This window comes from Patiria miniata, unplaced genomic scaffold, assembly GCF_015706575.1.
Source record: "Patiria miniata isolate m_02_andy unplaced genomic scaffold, ASM1570657v1 HiC_scaffold_8, whole genome shotgun sequence".
Classification (NCBI taxonomy): domain Eukaryota; kingdom Metazoa; phylum Echinodermata; class Asteroidea; order Valvatida; family Asterinidae; genus Patiria; species Patiria miniata.
This window is the reverse complement of record NW_024037075.1, coordinates 7,914,680-7,939,479: the sequence shown is the minus strand read 5'-3', so window position 1 is coordinate 7,939,479 and position 24,800 is coordinate 7,914,680. Positions and strand designations below refer to the sequence as shown.

At 39.3% G+C, this 24,800-nt stretch overlaps 1 protein-coding gene across 1 annotated transcript; it reads right to left on the bottom strand.

Moving 5' to 3' along the window:
- Nucleotides 1-226: 226 nt before the first annotated feature.
- On the bottom strand, nt 227-24,697 carry LOC119719828 (citrate synthase, mitochondrial-like). The gene is made up of 10 exons (XM_038189321.1): nt 24,469-24,697; nt 15,131-15,181; nt 12,729-12,836; nt 12,145-12,342; nt 11,185-11,373; nt 8,331-8,530; nt 7,354-7,483; nt 5,899-6,000; nt 5,374-5,583; nt 227-3,934 (listed from the first exon to the last, which is right to left on the bottom strand). The coding sequence occupies exons 1-10, from the start codon at nt 24,514-24,516 to the stop codon at nt 3,770-3,772; spliced, it is 1,401 nt and encodes a 466-aa protein (XP_038045249.1). The 5' UTR covers nt 24,517-24,697; the 3' UTR covers nt 227-3,769.
- Between the last annotated feature and the right edge of the window lie 103 nt (nt 24,698-24,800).

Here is a 24,800-nt window from a genome sequence, read left to right as displayed (position 1 = left end):
CACTTAGGAGGATTTTTGGTAGTGATGTAAAATTGAGGATTTTTTTTAAGTATGGCATGTGTAGGTGCCCATGTTGTTTCAAATGTCAAATTAAACTAAACGTGGACTGATTTTTTGGTTCAATGTCTCCTTCAAAAGAGCTTTTGTATATACAGAAAATATATACAGTACAAAATTTAAACACTGAACTTCCAAAATCAATAGTCAAAAAATGAACGCAATCACGTCGGATTAAAACAGGAGAAGCTTTATTTTCACGGGGTCATTTCAATCCACTCAAATGTCGTGCACACAAGTTAAACTGCAGATCAACACATCTTGTATGTAATGTGTAACATCTTTTTAGACACTATCATTCTTATTTCATTCAACACAATACATTGTCTTCATTTAATTTTACATACATTCTTTTCATGAGGCTGTGAATGAAATACATGTATCCTCTGAGATTTCTTCTTTTTACCAAAGTCCACTTTATGCTGCAATTATTTATTACTTCAATAAACAACTCAACAAATTTTGAAAATGAAACAAATAACTGATAACCAAATTAACCAGAAGTAATTGCTACTGTGATAACAGCTGCATTTCTGACACAAATCTCTTTTGTATAATACAGTAAAAAACTTGTCAGTTACAGTCATTGAACTTTCAGTGCAGTGAAAATCAGGGTTGAATTCCACATAAACAAATCTTGTAAACACTTTATGAATGATAAGTGAGTGGAACACACCCTGGCTGGAAAGAATGAACTAGGTTGGTGGCAATGTTCAATCCTAGCAGAGTGGATGAAAAGAGACTGGATGAGCAATGTACATGTATGTCCACTGTATAAAACCAGATGTACGGCTTTGCACGATGAAGTGTGCAACTTGGCAGAAGTTTGTGAGATACATTATGTAAAGTTAAGTATAAAAGGGTAAAGAGGATGAACCTGTGTTTACAGGGAATGGATTGCCCATCTCTCTTTTTTTTAGCGATTGGGCCAGACTCGTATGCTGTTGTGTGGGAATCGCCACACCTGCTCCACAGTGAGTCTGTTACTTTCCAAGCATTGAATAATGCTGGTGCCCATTTCCCATTTAACACCTGGGTTGAGAGGAGTAATTGAGGTAAAGTGCCTTACTCAAGGGCACAACACGCAAGGGCACAACACGCATGGGCACAACACGCATGGCCACAACGGGCTCGAATCCACAACCTCACGATCATGAATCCTGTGCTCCACCGCTAGACCACACGTGGCCATTATGTGAAGTAACTGTCTTGAAAAAGAGAGGGTTGACTCTTCTAGTTCTCCGCACTACCTCTCTTTATGGGGATAGTTTACATTGGTGGAACTGCAAACCAAGTTTTAGATGTGTAGAGTTGTTATTACCCCTCATCAAAATGTTATATTGTTCAAGGATAAAATTGGCATCATGGACAAAACACAACAATTGATATTTCCCAAAGCAACCTTTTGAAAAATGAATTTGTTTAGAAAAAGAATGAGGTTGAAATGCTATGTGGAATTGAGATGAAACACAAACGTGTACTATGGAGAACTACATGAGTGTCAGCCTAATTAAAATGTTAGGGTATATATATTTAAATTATTTACAATGTTCACAAAATGCCAATATACAGCTCTTAGTATTATATGCCAATGAAAAGACTGTTGATTAAAGCAATCATATATTCTTCACACTTTTGTTGTCAGAGAATACTAAGAAAACACAAACTTTCAAAACGAAACTACGGGTATGAAATGATCACGGTACTCATACATATTCATGATGTAACTTGGCATATCATGCAGTGTGATGGAGTGGTTTTTCTGCATGTTAACTTACCAAAAATGCATCACGCATGACATTATTGCACTCATACATGTCAGCAGTGATGAGCAAGTACTAATCTCAGAATCTACTAAATGCAACTCTTATTTTTTGATGAACAAACGAGATTAAAATCTAAAAAAAAAGTTATGAATATGCATGAGGTAAAGTGTAAAAACAATTCAGTATCATTGTAATTGGTGGTAGGCAAGTAAAAGCAATGAATTTCACTTACTGTAGAAATGTATGTGGACTTTTGAGTTACAACAATTCGGCCATCACAGGAACTCAAATTGCCTATACTCTACCCCGGAACCATTTCAACATTTTATGTTTCATTTTAATCAGTTTATTGTAACAGATTGTACAAAAACCCTTGACAGCATTTCCTTTCTAGAGCCAAAGTCCTCTACTCTAAGGATGTTTATAACCTAACATGATGCTGCACGTACAAGTATATATCTCTTAGTCTTATACCGGTACATGTACTGCTATATATCTCAGGCAATATGAACACTGCTAATAATCTAGAACCAAATCCTCCATGGAAACATGCTATCTCTAGTCAAAAAAGTGTAGGGGCCCAAGCCTTGCATAGGTAGTGTACAAATGTGACCATGTGACCATTAAAGGTTGTAAAGTTGCACATGTTGATTATGCATTACAGCACAAAAAGCTAACAGTTAGAAAATATGGCCAGGAGTCAATCAGAAATGAAGTGTTTTGATATTCTCCTTCCGTTCTGAAAAATCAGGAATGATTGACATTCCAAAACTAGTGAATATCAGTAAGCCAACTTTGAAGCCAGTTCATATGGAAATCTAGTAAATGATAGTTGAGTGACTTTAAAACACATAACTTGGCATAGAAAAGAATTTTGTATCAAAGCTGATGATACCATTTTTTTCAATTATGCATTAACCTAGAAAGTGAAATGTTCAACTTCACAGCCCATTGGTGGGAGACGTCACAAATGTGAGAGTAGTCTTTACGCTACAGTACAATATAATCTCCTAGCCACGAGGGGTACACGGTGCACTAATACATCCCAAAACTTTTTTTCTAGCTCTATGTAGATACATCCCTTGTAGAAAGACACTATTAACAACACATCCAAATTTTAAAAATGCTTTCCCTTTTCCCCTTATAAAAACCACCTACGTCCATATCTTGGTAAGCCCATGAAGACAAAGTTGACAAAAACAACTATTGCTGGAGGTCAGATCAAACTGTTTATCATTTATGAATAACATACGGCAACTTAGTAAATGTAACATTACTTGTTGTTTGCATCAATATGCCCAGTTCAATATTGCAACTGCACATGCATGCATCAAGATGATTGATGATTTGTTTTCTTGAAAATCAACAGTCTGCCCTATGAATGCAAAGTCACAGAAGGTACCATCAACATTGAATTAAAGTGTCATCTGGAAGCACATACAAAATCCTGAAAACTTTGAACTGCATTCGTTTTTTCTGATAAGTGGCAGAATTGGCGATTGCAGATTCGTTAATTATTCCCCAATAGACATGTGTACATTTATCTGTTGCATTTACACGCAACAGAAAATCATCAGATCTTGAAGACAGTTGAAATAACGAACTGGTTTGCAATCTACTGAACTAACAATGGAAAGAGATTATGGCTGCATGCGTAAAATAATCAATCACTGTATCTAAACTGCATTATAGTCACACATTACAATTATAACTATGGTTATTCTGTGTCCTTATAGGCATTGACAACATATTTATCTTTTGTACAATGTCTGATCATAAATGAACATTACTGAATGAACATACATGTACAACAAAATGGCAGAAAATAGGCTCATCTTGAGTGGATCCACTTAATATACATGTACAACACCTGGTGCTGAACACGTCCTTTTTAAATTGCAATACATGTAGTTGTTTTACTACCAGGATGTGATTGGGTGCTTGATTTACTTTGCTCCCACCAGTTTCATCAGGCCAGGTGTGCTCATTGACTTGGGTCGTTCCAGGGGCAGACCGAGGGCGCGATCCCACACCATAGATGCCATAGTGCCCAGTGCTCGGGACACACCAAACAATACTGTATAGTAGCTCATCTCTGTCATGCCATAATGCTGCAAAAACACACACAGGAATGACCAAAACATGCTCAGAAATTATGATGGGCCTAAGCAGTCTTGCCGACACTTTCATTCAGGGTAAGTCGAATTTGGGAAAGTAAAAGTCAGATAAAAAACGCTTGTCGTTTATATCAGGATGGCACTGTACATCTTCAGCGTGTTGCATAGTTTTCGGTTATATATAGTTATATATTTTCGGTGTTGGTACAGCTCTCTCTTTTTTCCTAATAAGCTGTAGTGGCACCAGACTCTGTAATTTGGGAGGGGAGGGGCAAGTGATGGACAATGGGGAGATGGATTTTCAGCCACCTGTGAAAAATTAACAAAAAGGGGGGGGGGGAGGGAGGGTGCTGGAATGAGGGAGCAAGGGTAACAATTTTTGAGGGCCAACTCCCCCTTTCGACCAGCACTGCCACTACCAATCACCACTAAGGAAGCACCACCCTAGGGTATGCCAGGCTGTGTATTTGACCAACTAGGCTACAGATCAAAGTTTAATATGATTTAATACATAGCTGAGGCCAAAAAAAAAAAGTCTCCGGTTTCTGGTATGGAGCTTGCCCCAAAAGTGGTGCGGCGACGCGGCTTTTTTTTTTTTTTTACCTGTTTTTTTTTTTTTTTTTGGCTTCAAATGTCGGCTGATGACTGCAAATGGTGCCCAACTAAACTTAGTGCAAATATATGGGAGTCCAGAGAGGCCACATAAAGCTTATTCTCGATCATAACCCCATCTAAAAACACGTTATAATTGTGCAGCAGCAGGATTCCAGTCAAACCAGTGAGTTTGGCGGTTTTGAGACATCATCTTGTATTGAAAAAAAAAACTTTTTCATTTTGCCGACGCGCATGGCTACGGCGACGCGCGCGCATACCAGAAACCGGAGACTTTTTTTTTTTTGGCCTAACAGACTGTTGTCCAATGAATTTGAGTTAATCAGAACTGATATTGCATGACCTATATGACTGCTAAGTTTTTTTTTTCCTATGGAAGTTGTTATTCTGATATTCACTTTTTAATGGAAGAAGTGTGTAGTAGCTCTACAAAAAAAAGTAGACCTAAAAAAAAAGTATGTTTGAAAAAAAAAATGTTTAAAGTGTCTGATACTGAATCATTTTCAAAATGTACAAAGAAAAGTGAGCCGAGGGTTATTCAAATTTGAGACCTCCTGAACAACCTAGTTATGATAGATGAATTGGCCTAGTCTGTTTCTAATGTAATTTCATGTTATTAAGCAAATGTCACAAAAATCCCCAATTTTATTTTTAACTTATTATATTTTTGGAATACACACTGTATACACTCTTCCAGAAAATTCCTCAATCGAATACTGGGTTTTGCTTGTCAAATTCTTAATCCCATCGTCATTTCATTCTTCATTTTGGACATCATACTTTACAACTACGATCAAGTGTGTGTCCTTTTTCTTGCTTACCTGCAGGAGTACCCCACTGTGTGCATCCACATTGGGCCAGGGGTTCTTAGCTTTGCCGTGTTCCAGCAGGGTATCAGGAACCACTTTATACAGCTGAGCTACCAGCTTAAAGAGAGGGTCGTCAGGCAGGTGCTTCAGAGCAAACTCACGCTGACAGGTGTATCTGGGATCTGTCTTGCGCAGGACAGCATGGCCATAACCTGGTACAACCTGCCATGATAATACACAGATACTAAGCTTTAGAGAGTGTGCAACACTACAGCGATTAGAATGCTTGAAAATTCAGGTAAGGGGAACTACATTAAGTTTTTGGTGGCCATGACTTCTTTTTGTCATGCGCATGCTGCAGTTAATAGCCATAGCTGTATCTAACAATGCCCGTTTCGGATACAAAATTCATTAAATCCTAGGACAGTTACAAAACATCCTCTTAATTGTAATCCCTTCAAGAAAACCTTCTGAATTAGTTCATCAAAGCAAAAGTACTGCCTGTCTGTTTGTGCTTCAAGACAATTATTCCTGTACCTGTCCTGATTTGAGAGTGTTCCAGATGAATTCTTTCAGCTGGTCATCTGATACCTCTCCTCCAAGCTGCTCCTGAAGCTTAGTGATCCACACCAGAACCTCCTGTAATAATAACCATGCAGTTATGCAATTAGCAATAGTCTCAAATATTGATGAAAATTTCAACAAGTCTTGAAAAGTACACATGAATGTATGGCAGATTAAAACCTTCCTATGCAAATATACATTTTGTGCCAAGTTGTCCTTTCAGTAAAAATCAATCAAGTGACTGTTTTCAACAGTTAAGAGCTCCCACCCCACATAAAGCAGGATTGACTGGCTGTGACTGTTTACGTAACTTGATAAAGCTATGCTTTGACTGTAGATGATTGATAAGCCAGATGTGCCAACCACTTGTTTTTGTCTGTTGACTGAATTTGACTAGTCACAGTGCTTGCTTGAAATATGATTTGACTGTTGGTGACTAGCCTGTGTAAAAGGCGTGGCAGGGGAAGAGAATTGAATTTTTGACTGTCTATGACTGTTCAGATAGTAAGAGGGCTCATACATGTATCATGTAATAAGAGTGTAATCAAATCACCATGTATTACTCGTGATTGTATGCCTGACATAATACATGCTACAAGTAATGTTTTCTGTGATGTGCTCCATTGTACATTTGTCATTTGCTATGATTTTGATCCAAGATTCAATGGGGATAAGTGGCTCCAAGGCAAAGCCAATGGTGTCATTTGTCCCTGACAGTGTGTATAAAAGCCATGGACCTTTTCACAAATGTACCAAATAAGTAACAATACTCTTACTAAATAAGTCATAGTGGGGAAGACAGGAATTTATGCACCGCACTTTATAGTCTAGGGGCTAGACGTTGTTATGGTTTGATACGCGATAAACCGCCGCCACGAGAGGGCGCTATCACGACCAAACAATATCGCCCACGGACTTGTCAGAACAACGTCTAGGGAATCTGCTGAAATCTCCCCCGAAAATGGAGGAAACTAGTGCGCATGCGCGACTTCTGCAGGCAATTGTGGTCCATTTTCAGTCCTACACACATGTATAACAAAAGAGCTGACCAGTGAAGTTGCACAAAGGTCTTGCCGCATCATTTATTGCGATGGAAATTTGAGAGTCTGCTTCAGAACTACTATAATTCTTTTGAATTTAGGCCGCATATATTAGGCCAAACAGGTGCGCGCGCATTACACAACCAATACCAGTTTCCCTAGACGTTGTTCTGACAAGTCCCTGGGCGATATTGGTTGGTCGTGATAGCACCCTCATGCAGCGGCGGGTTATCGCGTTTCAAACCATAACAATGTCTAGCCCCTAGACTACGCACTTTAGTGCTAAGGTCCAATGCTTCAGGCATTGATTCTCACGTTTACGATGTAACTCAAGCACATCCGTGTTGACATGTATGATCGATAATACCTACAAGCAGAGAGGACTGACCTGATTGGCTAATCCATGTAAGGGTCCAGCCAGACCATTCATGCCTGCAGCTAAACTCAGGTAGGCATCCGAGAGAGCACTCCCAACCAGATGAACAGTGTGAGCACTCACATTGCCTCCTTCATGGTCACTAAAGTCAAAGGAATTCACACATTTACAAACATTTTATTTGAATTATTCCTATCAATTCCCTAAACTCATGGTGCTAATTCAAGAAGTTCCAATCACAGAGCTATATTAAATACCTAGAGCGCTAACTCCTCATTCCCTCGCATTTAATACTTTCAGATGTGTCCTGAGCATAAGACATATGGAATGAATGTGTGTGACCGTGATTGTACCCTTGTTTTGTTTCAATCAGGAACATGATTCCCATACTACCCGTAAATGCACATCCCTAATTGCCACATCAATATTTTAAGCACTTTCTACTTCTCTGAAGTTAGCTTGCATTCAGCTGAGCTTGCGGCTCATGTACTCAGTAGTGACATGAAATTCCGCCTTAGTTCTCAGTCATGACATGCTGGCCAATCTAAGGACATGTATACATGTGCAAATAGACAAATACTCTTTCTCATTTCTATCAATAGGATAAGTTTGACATCGTACCAGTTCATATTTGGTAGTTTATCTCTTTGAATTGCACTGAATATCACTTTCAAATTTAATTATCCTCCGTAGTAATTCACTACAGTTTGAGTTTTGGTGTCCGATATTGTTTTTGACAAATGTGTATTGATAAAATCAGCATGTTTAAAATCAGTGATGCATCAGCCAACAACTATCTGTCATAAAGTCTACACCTGGCTATAATTTATTGAGAAATCCATATTTTGAAACGGACTTGGAAAAGTAGTTGGAAAATTAGTAAGCTGCCTTAAAATTTAAGTGATTTGGAATGTAATGACATTAAGGAGACATAGGGAAGTATTAACAAATTCCTTTATCAAGTCACAGAGTCAACTTTGTGAGTGTACCTGTGAATGGTGAGGTACATCCTCAGAACTTCCTTGAACATCTCATCTTCATAACCGAGCATGTTAGCAAAGTTTGCTGACCAGTCTAGATCTACATCAATGGGGCATACACTGCTACCTTCTCGGTACACATTGCGGTAGATAGTAGCAGCTACAGTAGTCAGTTTGGCACACAGATCCATAGCATCCTCATAGGTGTACTGCATAGAGAACATGGAAATTAGAAAGCACTTTTATCTAACCGCTGTGTGGAAATCCTCTTGGTAGGGGCCTGTGAAGTGGAACTTTTTAAGGGAATTCTTCAAAAAGTAAATTCTGTTCTCAATTCCTTGTGTTGGCACTTCTTTCCATGTGTGCTTGTTCAGTCCATCTTGTATATGTTACAGGCTCCGTCCCCAAACTATACAGGGTGAGTAAATAAAAAAAAAAGGAAACCCAAATGGCAGGACAAATTATTTAATGAAGTTCTGCATGTAGCACTTTCAAAATCTAGGATATGAAAGCCCCATTAATAAGCTTTCTTTTTAATAGTACAAGAATCATACATCCCTATGAATTGTTTTCGCTCTGCTAAAATAACACTTACCTTTTTTGTGATCTGTGGACCAACTTTAAAACAGTGTTTGTGTTCAAAATTCTGTAACTTGAAAAGTACATGAGTGATTTGAATGATTCTTGTACTAAAAGAAAGCTTATTAATAGGGCTTTCATATCCTAGATTTTGAAAGTGCTACATGCAGAACTTCATTTAAAAAATGGTCCGATATTTGGGTTTCTCTTTTTTTTTTTTACTCATCCTGTAGGTCTTACCATGCAACATACACACACGGATCCAAAATGTGTTTGTGGAAAGGCAAATTCATTGTGTTCAAACGCTATTTTTATGCTTATTTTCCTTTTTTTCATTTTAGTTTATTTCATTCAAAATAATCAAGAACACAAAAATACACCACAAAGAACAATACAAGGATAAAAGCTAAACCTAAGGACCGTTGATTTCATCTGGATCATAGCCCAATAATCCAATTATAACAACACAGGCTTATTTCCTTTGGGTTTGCCATAAACCACCGACAAAACCATCATGTCATTTGAGGTAGAAATTTCAGTATCACAGCATCATAAGCACATAGAATATATAGAATATATTTTTGATAACATCCAATTGTCTATTTTTGTGAGTTTCTCTGTTGATTTGGCAGTCAGTCAATGCAATCTTTGTGCACCAACTATTACAAAGGGCTACCTTTTCGGTTCCAAATTTGTACAGAAATGCCTAAAGGTTAAAAGTGCATCCCAGCAACAGTTTATTGAGGTGCTAGCACAATGTCGTGTTTACCCACTACAGGCTGCATCATACTCAATGCAAAAGTATGGAATGGAACATGGCAAATAGAGCAGAACACATTTTAATTGCAGCAAATGTTTTGTGACATAAAAACACTTGATGCAGGTACCAGCATCCTGTAATTTATAATGTGTCACAGAATCATCCACACACAAATAGTCCAGTAAGAATGGAAAAGGACCCTGACATTTTAGTAAAAAGGCAAATTTTGGTGGAAATGCATTTATTAGGACTCCAGCTATCTCCCAAAACAATTCAACCAAAATCAACCTTGGGGAAATATGTTAATTAATAAAAACAAAAGGGATTTGCAATATATATTAGAAGGCATGTATTTCCGACAACTAAGCGAAATCCTATCCTTTGAATGAATGGGCAAAGATTCTTGCAAGTTTTCAACTTAAAATAATATAAAATGGCAAATTTACTATGATAAAAGAATTTTAAGAAAGCATTGTTGTCATCGTAGTTGGCCTCATCATTGCCATCACCCTCAAAATGCCAAATGGCTACTGCCTTCAAAACTCTTCAAATTTTTTGGAAAGAGATGCCCCTTATATATAATGAAAACGATTCCACTTATTCCACCGAATACCGTTTTCTAGTGGCGATAAGGGGAAGGGGCTATTGGGACACTATGGGCGTTTTCGAATCCCTGTTTTCGAATCCCTGTTCTTGAAAACACGCGTGTAACACGAGAACGTGTTCTCGAGCTGGTTGTTACGAACACGCGGGTGCGTGTCGCATCGATATAAAGCAATGCAAAATGGCCGACAATCGTCTGAATTTGTACTTAGTCCTATTCCAAATGAACGAGGACGACTGTTGCAAAACCGGACATGCGGGGATGAAATTGCAGACCTGCATTATAATGGTATTCTTATTCCAATCATTAGGGTATTAGCAAAAAAAAGCAAAAAAAAAAGCACAAAACAATTTACGAATCTGCACAGTCCGCCATTTTGTTCAAGCTGCTCCTCGCCGAACCCTCCATCAACCGGGAGTGAAAAAATCGATCCGCGAACGCCCTCTCGGGTCTGTTCGTCACGTTCGAGACCGCTGTTCTCGTGTCGGGTTAACCCGAGTGTTGTCAAGAACAGGGATTCGAAAACGCCTATTGTCCTCTACTGTTCAAGGCCCAATGTAATACGCCCCCAACTATAGCACAGTCCCGACTATAGTTGGGACGATCCTAACTACATGTACAATAAAGATCATCCCAACTATACAGTCGACTCTCGTTAGTACAAACTCTGTTAATACAAAATTCTGGTTATAACAAAATAAAGCCTTGGTCCTGACTGTGCATTTATGTGCACAGTGAATGGGACTGATGTTCCTCTTAATACAAAATTCTGATATAACAAACAATTTGGCTAGGTCCGAACGAGTTTGTTATAACGAGACTCGACTGTAGTAGGGAATGTCCTAACTATTATTGGGGCCATTGCTATAGTTGGGCATAGCACGTATAATACTGACGTAAGGGGAAACCCTCATACCTACCTCCCAGTACATAGCCTTATTGACTCCATCATTGTATGCCTTGGAAAACTTGCTGTCGCTATTCATAGCAGTAATGGCTGCGCTGAACTGCGACATGGGATGTAGGTTACTGGGGAAGTTATTCAGCATCTGAACAACATGCGATGGGATGGCACCACGGGCTGCCCATTCCTTAGACACTGCTTGCACCTGAACAACGAACACAACACAACAAAACAATAGTCACAATCAGAGCTTTCTTGGTCTCAGTGGTCATCCCTAATGTATCATGCAAGTAGCATTTCGGTCAAGGGCATGTATGATAAATGCAACTGACACATTTCATTTATTAAACTTACATATTTCTGGTGTCATGCAAATTTTAAAGTCGAACAAAGAAATTGACTGGAGTGGGGATTGAACCTACAACATCTGAATATACAGATGCTCTACCAGTACTCTACTGGTACTAGCACTCTTGAAGAAAGAGACGACAAGAATGGGAAACCGGCCAACATACATGTAGGGCTGGACAGCTCAGTTGGAAGAGCACTGGTAGGGTAATCTGGAGGTTGCAGGTTCAAACCCTGCTCCAGTCAATTTATTTGTTTAATTTTAAAATTGTTAGTCCGTGTCCGTTTGCGGTTTATTCGAGAAACTAACTTCCAAGTTCTTCTCTAACTTCTTAAGTATGTTAAAGATGTTTAAGATATTTGTTCTTCAGATTGTTGTCTTCAGTCCAATGAAGGGCTGTCTCAAATTCAAAATGTCGCAGAAATAAACAAATACCGCTAATAGAATAAATAGACCTTTTGAGTTATGGTGGAGTTAGAGGTAAATGGTTTTGTATTGCCTGGTAAGCACCAGTAAACCTTTAGTTCCTTCCCTGTTACTAAATTACAATCACAAAGAACACCCCCTGAAACACCTGTAAATACTCTAGGTTTCAGGATGCTCTACCTATGAGACAAGTCTAATTACCTGTTTTTCAGTTGGTATTTCTCCAGTCATCAGGAGCCAGAACAGTCCCTCCGGTAGAGGTTCCTCGCCCCCTGGAACCTTAGGCAACAGTTTCTGACATTCAGGTATTGTGTAACCACGGAAACGAATCCCTTCTTCTGGATCCAACACAGAGGTCTCTGTCACCAGACCCTTGATACCTCGCATGCCTCCATACAGCTGCACACAAACACATGTAACCATGAGAAAAGTTGAACATGAATGCTGCCTTTAGATCATGCCACAATGAGGGTGCACCGTTAGGGCATTCAATGGCATTTTACTCTAGAGACCTGAATACACCAGTGTGAATGGCAAATATGTATGACAAGGATATTGGCTAGTACCAGTACAGAACATAAAGGTCTCTGGTACAGACAGATCCGAACACTGTTTGGGTTCCATCATCATGTCTTAGGACAAAATACATGTACAAATAAAACACGGTTTGAGGGGAAGAAGTGCTAAATTACAAATCCGAAATTTACAAATCTTGAGGTTGATTTGTTGAAATGTGTAAATATCAGAGTACGCTTCAACAAATCCGTCGCCAATGGCTTGCTTACCTGGTCCACCACCACCTCACCAATCACCTTGTCGCCATAGGTTTTACGGAATTCTATCACCTCCTTCTGTTTCTTGGGTATCATGTCAGCTAACACATCCTTTAAGTTCTGTTGAAGTTGAAAGTTGATGTAAGAGTCATTAGAGATGAAACATTAAGCTTTTTTCAAACATCAATTGAATTTTGTCGATGCACACTTTTGCAGAATAATTTTTCTACAGAATATTCTTTATAGCTATATAGGGTCATTCCATGCAGTGCTGCAACTGATCCTCAAAGTTCGGTTCGGTTGCGGTTCAAATTTTTTTCTCAGAACTTCGGTTCGGTTCGGCTTCGGAAGTGCATACATAGCCTAATGTACATGTCCATACAACAAGGTATAGGGCTACAATGAAAAGCATATAGGCCGCTCCCGATCCCCTGTTCGAACAAACACGTGTGCACTGCGCACGTCTGACAGAAATAGTCATCGCAATTTCCAAATGCTAAACAACACAAGTTGAAGGAAGAATCTTATTTTTGTTGTGTAAACAAGGTACCGTTATAATTTGATTTGATGACGATGAGGAATGAAAATCGTACATTGCTACCGTGTTACCTATCCAGTTCCGTCCCGTCCGAGCATGCCCTGATGAGCACTAAAAACTTGCTTCGTGGCAATAATTGCTGATTTGTTTTGTTCTAAGAACAAACAGATCCTTTTACTGTGCCAAACTTATGAAATCATAATTATTTTTAGCAACAAGCTGACAAGTACTAGCTACCGTAACAAAACAATATAACTTTTCGATTCGTGACTGCCATGAATATTCATTCTTTACGAAAAAAAAAAAAAAATATTGCGAAAACTAAGAACTTATTCTGAACATGGGAAAGGTTTCAGACACCATAAAAAGTATTTTTTTAAAATTTTGACACGGTGAAAAAAACTTTTAAAAAATGCTGGTTAATTTTGCCAAGGAAAGCACACCCTTCATCGCAATTGGTATGGTCCAAATGTACTACGTCACGCTGGAACAAGGCGCAGCAGGGCCAGATACTGACCACACTGGATGCAAAGAGCACGCTTTTCATTAAGAAAATTGCAAGGGGCGTACGATTTTTTCAAAGCGTATCGGCCCGATATCCTATTGTATGCCTTGCTAGAACACTGCAAATAATGAAGATGAATGCGGTGACTTGTCAACATGGTAAATTCAATCACATGCACTTTAATTTTGCCCTTATATTGTAAGCATTAGCATTCCTAGCGCTATCAACAAATACTTGTCAAACTCTTCCGAACCGACTTCCGGGTTCGGTTCGGTTCGGGTTCGGTTCGGAAGGCCAAGTTCAGCTATTTTTAGTTCGGTTCGGCGGTAGCACTAATTCCGTGCCAATTCAATGGGCCATGGCACCATATGTCACAGATTTTGTTCAAACTTGGTGGAAAGATTCTGTTAGTTGCTGTATAGATGAGGTCGAAAGCAAACATTCATATTGCTTTCCATTGAGGTGTTACAGTAGCACAAAGTTCAATGAACTTTGCCAAAAAAGGGGAAACTAACTGGCCCATAGAATAAATCGCTGACTTTAAGGACCCATATCTTCAGATTGAAATAGATTTAGAAGCTGAATTTGGATACATGGGTACAACAACTGTAGTAGAGCAGGAATATAGGAAAATAATACATCATGCCTCACATCTTAATTTTAGGGGGGTCAACAATTATCCGTCATGATGCGTCACATGCATTTTTTCAAATCTTGAAGGCCCCTTATCTTGGAACTTTGCATAAACTTTTAATTTTAATGTAATCTCTGATTACTAATATTGACATTTATGTGAACGAAAGAGCAATTGTAGATGTCTTCCCTTGGGTGACCCCGAATATGGCCCCAGCCAGAAATCTGCCTTAAAATTGGCCCAAAACAAGGGCGGAAATATCTATGTGGCTCAGATGATATAATTTTCTAGGTTTTCTTTTTAGAAAAGAGTGCATCTTTAAGATATGTTGGGCAAGTAAAATATGGAAGGATGCACACAGGGGTGGGTGTTAGCTTTCAGAAGTTACAATGTCAATCCCTTCCACAACCAATAATGCACTGGACAGTCGTTTTGGTACTGATCCAAGTCTTAACATTGGTATTTTCAAATTGAAGCTACAGTACAACCATGTGACTTCCTTAGAGCAGTGTCTGCTTAAATAATGCCAAACTAAACTCTCCCTTGACAGACGAAACTTTGAGTGTCCAAATTCCAAATGTTGTCACCTGTGACATTTAAGAATGAATCCTTTTGACATGCATACAACCACAGGGGTGGATTGGAATAAATGGAAACAATGTTATGTAGATTTGTTGCAGTCTTAACAGCCTAATAATAGTAAACATGCAAGGTATGTACAAGTATAGGATACTTACCGTTGAATCTGAGACACTTCTTGCACCACATGTTAGTGACGGCACCAAATTCTAGGATAGGAGAAGTGCATAAATACTGATTATTGAAATGATTTCATTTAAACATCAACATCTACATGTACATACAGGCTCAGGCTGTTTTCAGTGACCAGATCCCAAGCCGATTTTAAACCACACATTTATAACTGTTCCACCACACAATTATCCCCTTATTCAGTTTATGCTACTACCGATTTTTGAGATATGGCAGACAGAACAGGAAGGCACTAGGTTTGGCTAGATTCTGGTAAATACAACAGATTTAACAAAACTCGAAGTATCACCCTCGTATTGTGTCTACCATAAATGTGTCTCAAAAAACGATGTAGCAGCAATGACATGGAATAGAGTACTACTATTTTTCTTATAAAAGGCCATTATACAGGGTGAGTCAAAAAAGGGAACCCAAATGGCGACCCCTATTTAAAAAAAAAAGAAGTTCTGCATGTAGCACTTTTCAAATCTAGGACAAGAAAGCCCAATTCATAAGCTTTCTTTTAGTAAAAGAATCATTCAAATCACTCATGTACATTTCCAGTTATGGACTTTTGAAGATAAACACAGTTTTATAATTTAGTCCACAGATCACATTTAAGGGTATGTGATATTTCAGTAAAATTAAACAATGCTCTATTATGAACCTGATATCAGAATAATCCCATAAGGCTCCGGGTAGCCAATTAGAAGGCAGGGCAAGACTATAAACTCCAATGACGTTATAAAGCATATTGTTTTGACATCGGAAGCAGAAGGTGTTTAAATAAAGGTTATGAAAAGCGCCAGTTATCATGGTTATGAGAGTGTTCTGATGTGTCTTTTTGTATGTGAATTATTTTCGCTTTGCTGAAATATCACTTATCTTTATTGTGACTCGTGGACAACATGTTTAATTAACCCTAACTCCCTAGGCCTTTTTGCTGGGATGTAGCCTCAATCCTGCAAAATCCTCCAATTGGCCTCATGGAAAAATAGCATATAGCCTCAATCCTGCAAATTCCTCCGCTATTTCTTGAATATGGTCCATGGAGGGATGACCACTGCCTGAATCCTGCAAAATCCTCCAGCTATGTCTGTCAATAGGCTGAGGCAGAGGCAGAGGCAGTGACATTCTGGAGCAGTGCGGAGGATTTCAAGTATAATCAAGGACTAAATTTATGCACGGCTGAGCATAAACAACACAAGGTCCGGCCCAAGACCTTGACACAGTGCGAACTCCGAAATCAGCAACGCACTTTTGCCATGTAACCTCAATCCTGCAAATTCCTCCAATTTGCAAAAAGGATTTTGGAGGATTCAGGGCGGTTAGGGTTAAACTGTATTTGGGCAATTCCGTGAAAATGTCATCCATTGTCATAAATTGTTTTTTATAATAAATGGTCATGTTGGCTACCATTTTGAAGCTGATAAGGCACAGAATACAAAAAATTAACTCAATTTTACATCAAATGCAAAATTGACACAAAAATGGGTGGAAAAAGCACTTATTGGTTAAAAAACAACATTTTAATAAATTGCAATTTTAGGTATATTTTGCCAATTAATTAAAGGGAAAATACAACATTTGCAAACATCAAAAAATAAAACTACCAAATCATTTTGAAATACCTTGCTGGACTGTTAGTGAATGACAGTGTAAAGCATCCTGTAAAATCATGGCACCTGGTATAGTATACCAGTGGTATACTGTCATTTTCAAGAAAAGTGGTATTTTTGTATCAATTTCCAACGCTGATCGGCCGATCAGCGTTGGAAAAAACTGGCTTTTTTTCAAATACTGGCCCCAGTTGACCATCGCACTTGTTTGCAATCGATTACACACCTAACGGGTACAAGCCAGCTAGACTGGTTCCCTGACCTTACAATTCCCCAATATATGTAAACTGCTCTGTTTCTTCTTAAATGGAGTCAGGGAACCAGACTACAGGAAAATGATAGTTTTTCTTGGTTTTTATAGCATTTTCGAACCAAAAACCTCAAAAAAGTCAGTGTAACTATATTTGCTATATATTTCCAACCCCCCAATTCCATCCATTTCTGAAAATTACGGCAAAAGCAAATGATGTTTATTCCCTTTAAGTATATTTTGACAAATTTTCTTGAATTTTGTAATTTTTAAGCAAAAAGCCGCGTTTTATTGCCTAGAATTACAAAATTGAATTTGTTTTGCATTTTACCCAAATCTTGCCGCTTTTAAATTTTACCAAAACTATGTGTCAGTCTGTTACCGAAATATCTAAAAAATATTTTTTTAGTTTTTTATATTAGTTACAATAACTTTCTTTTTTGGATTCTCTGTAGTCATCAAGCTATGAACAAAATTGACAAAGAAAACTTATGTACCATTTTGTTATTATTGAAATAAACCATGGTAACAGACTGACGTCTGTGGTAACAGACTGACGGTAACAGACTGACACATGTACAAGTCTATGGCTCTAGATGCAATGCATTGTGGGTAAAGTGCATAGTTAAATCAGTCGCCCAGGTGAAGGTATTCTGACCACTACTTCAGCCATGTGCTTTGGCCTATTTTCTTGAAATTTGGCAAGAATGTTGGCTGGTAGGTACTTAATAAGTTGAACTCATTTGGTTGTGCTACTGCCACCACAAGAGGGCGCTTTACTTTTTTATGTTTTTGCAATTTTTGGTCAAAAACAGTATTTTTGCCATAATATGTACATTTTGCATTCAAATGCTTTCAAATTTGTTACAAATATAGTTTGAGTCAATATAGAAGCATTCAAACAAACTTCCCCATCCTACGGCAACACTAGAGGGCGCTATATCAACTTTTTGGGCCAAAATCATCATTTTTCTTGATTTTGGCCCAAAATTTGAATTTTTCGTCCAAAATCACACCTGTACTTACACAATGGTTTCAAACACCTAAAACCTCAGTTTAAACAGGAAAAAACATGACAAAGAGGTCATACATGTAGGTTTACTGTACATGTTGCACATGAACTCAGAGCATGTCAGTCTGTTACCACCGATGTCAGTCTGTTACTGAGCATATTTTTGATCACGCCAATTTAACCGGCAGTGATTTACGAAAACCACCACCATTTATAAACAGCGAGGACTTACCGGTAGCTTTATAATATATTTAGTGTACCATTACTTTTTATTTGCCAACTTCACTGAATTTTTCCACTGAACACTCAGTTTGGAAAAGGCAGGATGCACAAGTGTCAGTCTGTTACCATGGCAACACATAAGTTTACCGGACCCCAACAAAGAATAAATTTGGAAAGAAAAACTGCAGGTTATAGGGGCACTTGCAATGAACAAAAATGTTCTTGAGTTTTGGTCCTAACTTACTACAACAACCTTACAGAAGGGATACATTGTGAAAACCCCTCCCAAAATGTCAGTCTGTTACCCATGGAATTGCCCATTTGTGTTTAAAAGTCCATTATAACTGGAAAAGTACATGAGTGATTTGAATGATTGTTTTAATAAAAGAAATTATTAATTGGGCTTTCATCCTAGATCTGGAAAGCACTACAATGTACATGCAATTCTTTAAGAAAAAGGGGGTGCCATTTATTTATTTATTTTTTAACTCACCCCGCATATTCACATTCAAAATTCTGTTTTAACATGTCTACATACAGTACAATCAAAATTTAATGTACACAGTTAAACATTACATACAGGGCAAAGTACCCCTGAAAAATGCAACACTCCACAAAGTCTACGACTATGAGTCTATTATTATGCTTTATTGCTAAATAAAGAAATCATGGAATTTAAACCTGCTTTGTACTTATCAGGGAAGACTGAGAGTCAATCTGGAGTTGGACTGTTAATTTTTGAACAAAGGTGACTTTCGTAGGTGCGATACGTTCCTCTCAATGTTTAGAACTAGGGGTTAGTGCATGAGGGAACTAATATACTAAACCACAACCATTATTTCTTTGAATCTAGCAAGACAATGCCAACCTTACTACATGTAGATGTAGATGGATTGCATTCAGCAATCATCTTTGGGGTGTGCTGTGTTGTTCATTTGTTAACAATGAATACACGAGGTATACTCATGAATGCATATCCCTGTTGAACAAAAGCACACACAAAGCAAATGATCTATAGTCTTAGTAACTTCTGACCAAGCTTCGAATTGCCTTTACTGAACCATGATTGAACCTTATCTGGCGATAGAAGGGTTTGAGTGGATATCAAGTCCAAATTCTATAAAAATTCAGACCCAGATTGCATACCCAAACAACTAAAAACTTCAAAAAACAGGACCTAAGATGTCAATATTGTTCCAAGATTAGGATCGTGGTACTAAAACTGACTTAATGACTAAATGATTAAACCAACAGGAATACTGTGGAAAAAGATTAGGTTTTTATGTTGTATGGCTAATTTGTGGTATTAGCAATAACAACAAAAACAGACAAATACGAAAATTAAGATAGCAATCCCTACAATGCACCAAGAATGCACAAACTATGTTGATTTGTTTAAGCACCAACTGGAAAATCGATAAGAAAATGGCATTTCCTACCCCAAATAAAGAAGTCAAATTAAGAAAAATGGGCTAAGAATTGAAAGAAAATTGCTAAAGGCTGTAGTAGTCATTTTAAAAGGACAAAACTGTACAAAAAAATAGTCAGACTTCGGCGATCGTGTATCTACGGGCCCGGTTCTAGTATTAGGGAACAAAATCCACTTTTAAATTATTTGACCTACCAAACTAGTTGGCGACATTAAGATCGTACATTGTACATGTATGATGTATGTACATGTATGCCATAGATAAAGGGCAGGGGTTTGAATTTTTGAGGGAAATTTGGGGGTAAAATGACGATGACAACCACAAAACGAAATGCAAACGAGATCCAGTCTACTTTTGATCATAGTCGATGCATTGCGCTCGGTAACGGAATCGCACTCGGGATATACGGGGACCATCGAATGAACGCTGGGCATGAAGACCACATTGCATTGTTCAAACACGAGTCGGAAATTTAACATGTTCACGATCGCGAGGGGAGCTCTCGGAATTGAACAGGAAATTTCACTTTTCATCTGGATCGTATTAAAGTAAACTTCAGTACCTCCATAATCATCGATGTCTACTTGTACCTCAGGTGGCGTATCTAGTTATTTGGAGGCCGTTTTTAGAATGAAATCCGATGTTTTTGTTGGGCAATGTTGGGTTTTTGTTAAAATGTTAAAAAGGCGATAAGTTGGGTCCAAGTTACTCGGACTAGCCCTAACCTCACACTCGCCAATATATATAAAAAAAAAAAAAAAATGAGTTCAATATCAAATTTTATTTCTTTTTTAAATTGGCATTTTTAGGCTATCACCATGTTTGTTACAGGATAGATGGGCGCTGACTCTTGGGAACCTTTACATAGGATTACACTGATTTTGAGTCTGGAGAGTGGAGTGCTGCATCATATTGGTAATACTATAGCAAGAGATGAAAACTGGGGTTTCGATCCAACTTGGACCCAATCCAACTCGGACCCACTACTGACTTGTCCACTACTGCGGCACTAGTCACTATATCCTTGATCCTCCTATTTCTGCGCAGATAAGGCTTTGCAACCCAGTAGCTTAAAAATAGCAGCAAAGCAACCACTCTTTTCCTCAATAAAAAAGTTATTTTGTTGGCTTATGATCATCCACCGTACCAATTAACAAAGCGAAATCTCTTTATTTGTGGCCAAAGCGTGCAGTTTTGGCATTGTAGAAAAGAATCATGCCTAATTCTGGGCCAAATTAAACTTGTATTTCTTCAATGTATTTTTGTATGCTTTAGTATAGGAGTAACCCCCCCCCCCCCCCGAGTAAATCCAGCATTTCTATTAGCTTCCCCCATCCCTTCATAGTAGTCTATCCCCCTGGTAAAGTTTTCCAGTAACAAGTTAATTGACATTGTATGTAAATTGCACACCCTGTAAGACCACAGACCCCTCAGTAGCAGACCAGCGGCAGTAGAGAGAGCACATTATTTCTGAGTTTCCTCTCTTTCCCCCTTGATTTGTCTTGGGTGCGCCTTGCCCTGTGTGCATTTCATCTGCTCGAGTTTTTGATTTTCTGCCTGAGTGTATTTCTTTACAGTCCACTTATTACACACTGTGTTGGTTTAAGTCTTTGGTTTAAGGTTGAAGTCTTTGTTTTAAGTTTTAGGTTTTATTCTTTGCTGTTAGTTTCTGGTTTTTGGTGAAAGGTTTTTGTAAAATAATTCTTTTTGGTCCTTTTTGGTTTGAATTTGAAATCTAGAATTTGTGTCTGAGTCTCTATAAATTCAATCTCCTCGCGCCTTTTCCTTCAAAGATCCTGAGTTTAGTTTAGTTGTAGTAGTTTTAGTGAGAGTTCCCCATAGTGAGTCAGTTTTCACGGTTACATGCGCAGGGGACGCTTCCTGAAAAATGTGTGCTGTCCGGGCCATGTAACTCAATATAAACTTTTTTTTTAATAACTTAGACTTGTTGGCTTTAGGAAAATATATTTCCTGAGCTTTTCAAACATATTTTCTTTCTTTTTCCTTTCTTTTTTCAATGCCAATACACTTTTCGTAATTTCACGATTATTTTCAATATCCCATTTTGGAGATTTTATACAAAGGCCTATTTACATAAATAGATTTTATACATATTTACCTATTAAATGTACTGATCCCAATGATATTGTTATTCTGATCATCCCAATCAACGGAGACAGTTTTAAGATGTCGGATTTTAAAACTTTTGACCAAAAAAATTCCAAAATAATATAAGAAATGTTTCTTTTTTGTTGCACCGTAAGTTTTACTCCCTCGTTGTAGAAACTGCAAATTCTTATCTATGACATCTTAACTATAATACTGACGATATTGGGAGACCAAGAAAGGTCACCTTTCGGTTATATTTTCGACTTCGGCTGGCCCGGAAGCATCTGCTTGCATTTGTACTTAGTAATTAGCTGTAAAAAATGCCGATGTTTTTCATTTTTTGCCTGAATTCCTGGTAAAGCCTTCAATTTCCACATTTTTTGGGCTGCTGGCTAAAGTTCGTGCATCAAAGGTAGCTTGAGTAACTCCAGCTGACATGCTTATATTTATTCACATGTAGCGCTGGAGACAACCTAGTCATGAGAGTGTGGTAGCAAGAGACATTAAAATAATGGCCTCTCAAAAATTGTCCATTTTCACCTCTAATATCCCACCCCAGATTTCATTTACATACCTCATACATTCAGCAGTCATTCACGAAGCTAATGATCGACTTGAAAGTCAAGCTACATCAATACGATCCCAGACCCAGTGAAAGTATGTCATTTTTTAGGAATGTCAGACAAGTCGACCGTTGAGACAACTCGACTCGGGACAAGTCGACCGTTGAGACAACTCGACCGTTGAGACAGGTCGACCGTTGAGACAACTCGACTCGGGACAACTCGACCGTTGAGACTGCTCGACTTAATGGAAATGAATACACGTGGAGCAGAAAAAGTTGCACAAATCTGTGGCAAGACCGATCACGGGTGCGGCGCGGGCATACTCGATGTACAGAGGGCGTCGCGTCGGGCCAAGCACCCCGCCCGGCCGCGAGGACCGGACCGGGCCCGGCACGCGGGCACGTCGACCGGCGCGGCAAATGGGCGCACAGGCCCGGCACAAACGATGTCACCGTGCACGGTACGGCCACGTTGACCGGGGATGCGCGCACGTGGCCTTGAAAAAAACGAACGATGTGCACGGACAATCACGCTGCGCTATATCGGCTCTGTTATATGCAACAAAAAAACTCATGTGTCATCACTCCCAAACGGCGATCAGCTGCCGTCAAAATCCCCGGTACTATCCTCGAAACTAGGCCCAAAACATGTGAGGCGACTTGTCTCAACGGTCGACTTGTCTTTCCATTTATCGCACATACGGTCGAGTTGTCTCAACGGTCGAGTTGTCCCGAGTCGAGTTGTCTCAATGGTCGACTTGTCTTACCCCCATTTTTTAGGATGCACGCCTTGCAAAATATAACTTAAAGGCGAGTGCGCAGAATTAGGAGCGCATAGCTTTAGGAGGTCTGACGATACACTTCCAACATTCATAGGGCATGTAGGGCATGCAACAATCACTGACAGTGACAATAAACGCAGTGGCTATCGTTACGGCAGCCGTAATGCATTTCCCATTTTCTATCGTTACGGTAGTAGTACTGCAACTTTTATAAAAACATGAGAAGAAAATATAAAATTAGAAGGAAAAAAGTGAATTTGAACGTTATGAAATTCAGACTTTAATTCCCTTTTAAAAAAAATCCTCCAAAGCCTCAGGTTAGAAAAGGAAAAAAATTCGAGTGCAAAACTGAGACGCGAACCCGCAACCTCGCGGTGCAAAATCCTACCCTCGAGCTGTCGCACTACTCGCTAAAACGTAGGGAAACTAATAATTAGGAGCAACTATAGAATGCAGGGCCACGCCGAAGCAAGGTTTTTTATTTTGCCTGGAGGCGTGGATGGATAGGAGTAATAGATATGCAAACCTGCAAAAAGTGCTAAGTACAGCGAAGGAATGCACTTGTCTTCTAAGATTCTCATGAAGGATCGGAAGGGAGGGCGTGCTTGTAAATGTGTTGGGGGCACTGTCTGGAGTCGCGGAGACGCGGGGCACTGGAGTGGCCGCAGTGCAGTGGCGGAGGCGCGGAGTCGCAGAGACTCGCGCCGATAGAGGGCGCAATTCTCGGCGGAATTTTTTTGAAATTTGCACGCGCGCAGAATGATCGCAGTAATTTTCGGGTTCGATAGCTCGGAGCGCGCCGCGGGGGGTACGTACTCGCACTTGTACGCATGCGCATACTATCGTTCCGCTCCTACACCATACCCCCCGCGGCGCGCTCCGAGCGATCGGACCGAAAATGACTGCGATCATTCTGCGCGCGTGCAAATTTCAAGTGTTAGGTTGGCTCAGTGCGGAAAGGGCATATTTTCCATCATTTTTGCAAAAAACCGACAGAATCCACCGATGTTTGTTGGGTGCACATAGCGTGAGTATGTCATGAGGTATTGTACGGAGTTTAGGGGCAAACTGTGCAGCGGTTCTGTGGGAAACGGCTTCGTTGGGATGGACGTTTTTGTACTTAATTAGTGTTTTGTGCTGACAACAATTTTGCGGGGTTCTGAACCTATGAGGCTCCACTGCGTGGAGCCTCATAGTTCTAGGAGTATGCCGTAACGATAGCCACTTCGGACAATAAAACATAACCAACTCGGACCTAACCGTTGTCCGTTATGACCGACAATGACCGACCGTGAGTACCGGCCGGGCTAAGCTAGCTCTTCATTCAACCACTTACTTTGGCTTGAAGAAAGGTCCGTCTTGATAACACTTTGAGCAAAGACATTTTTTTGATTATGATGAGCAGGCAACCTGTGTTATGCTAGTTGAGGGCTCGGGAAACAGGCGAATTGAGGAAAACTAATTGCAATCTACCGGCGGCACGAAAGGCGCACGTACGTTCGTCCGTAAGAAAGTCAGGTGCCGATGTTCAGCCGACATATAATCTACATGTATGCTGCTGGGAGTGCTGATAATGCATAATAGGTGGTGATTGAACGGTATCCAGACGTCCATAGTTAGGCTCCTTCCTTGGTACTCGGTGGTAAACCAAGCACGATAGTCTCCCAT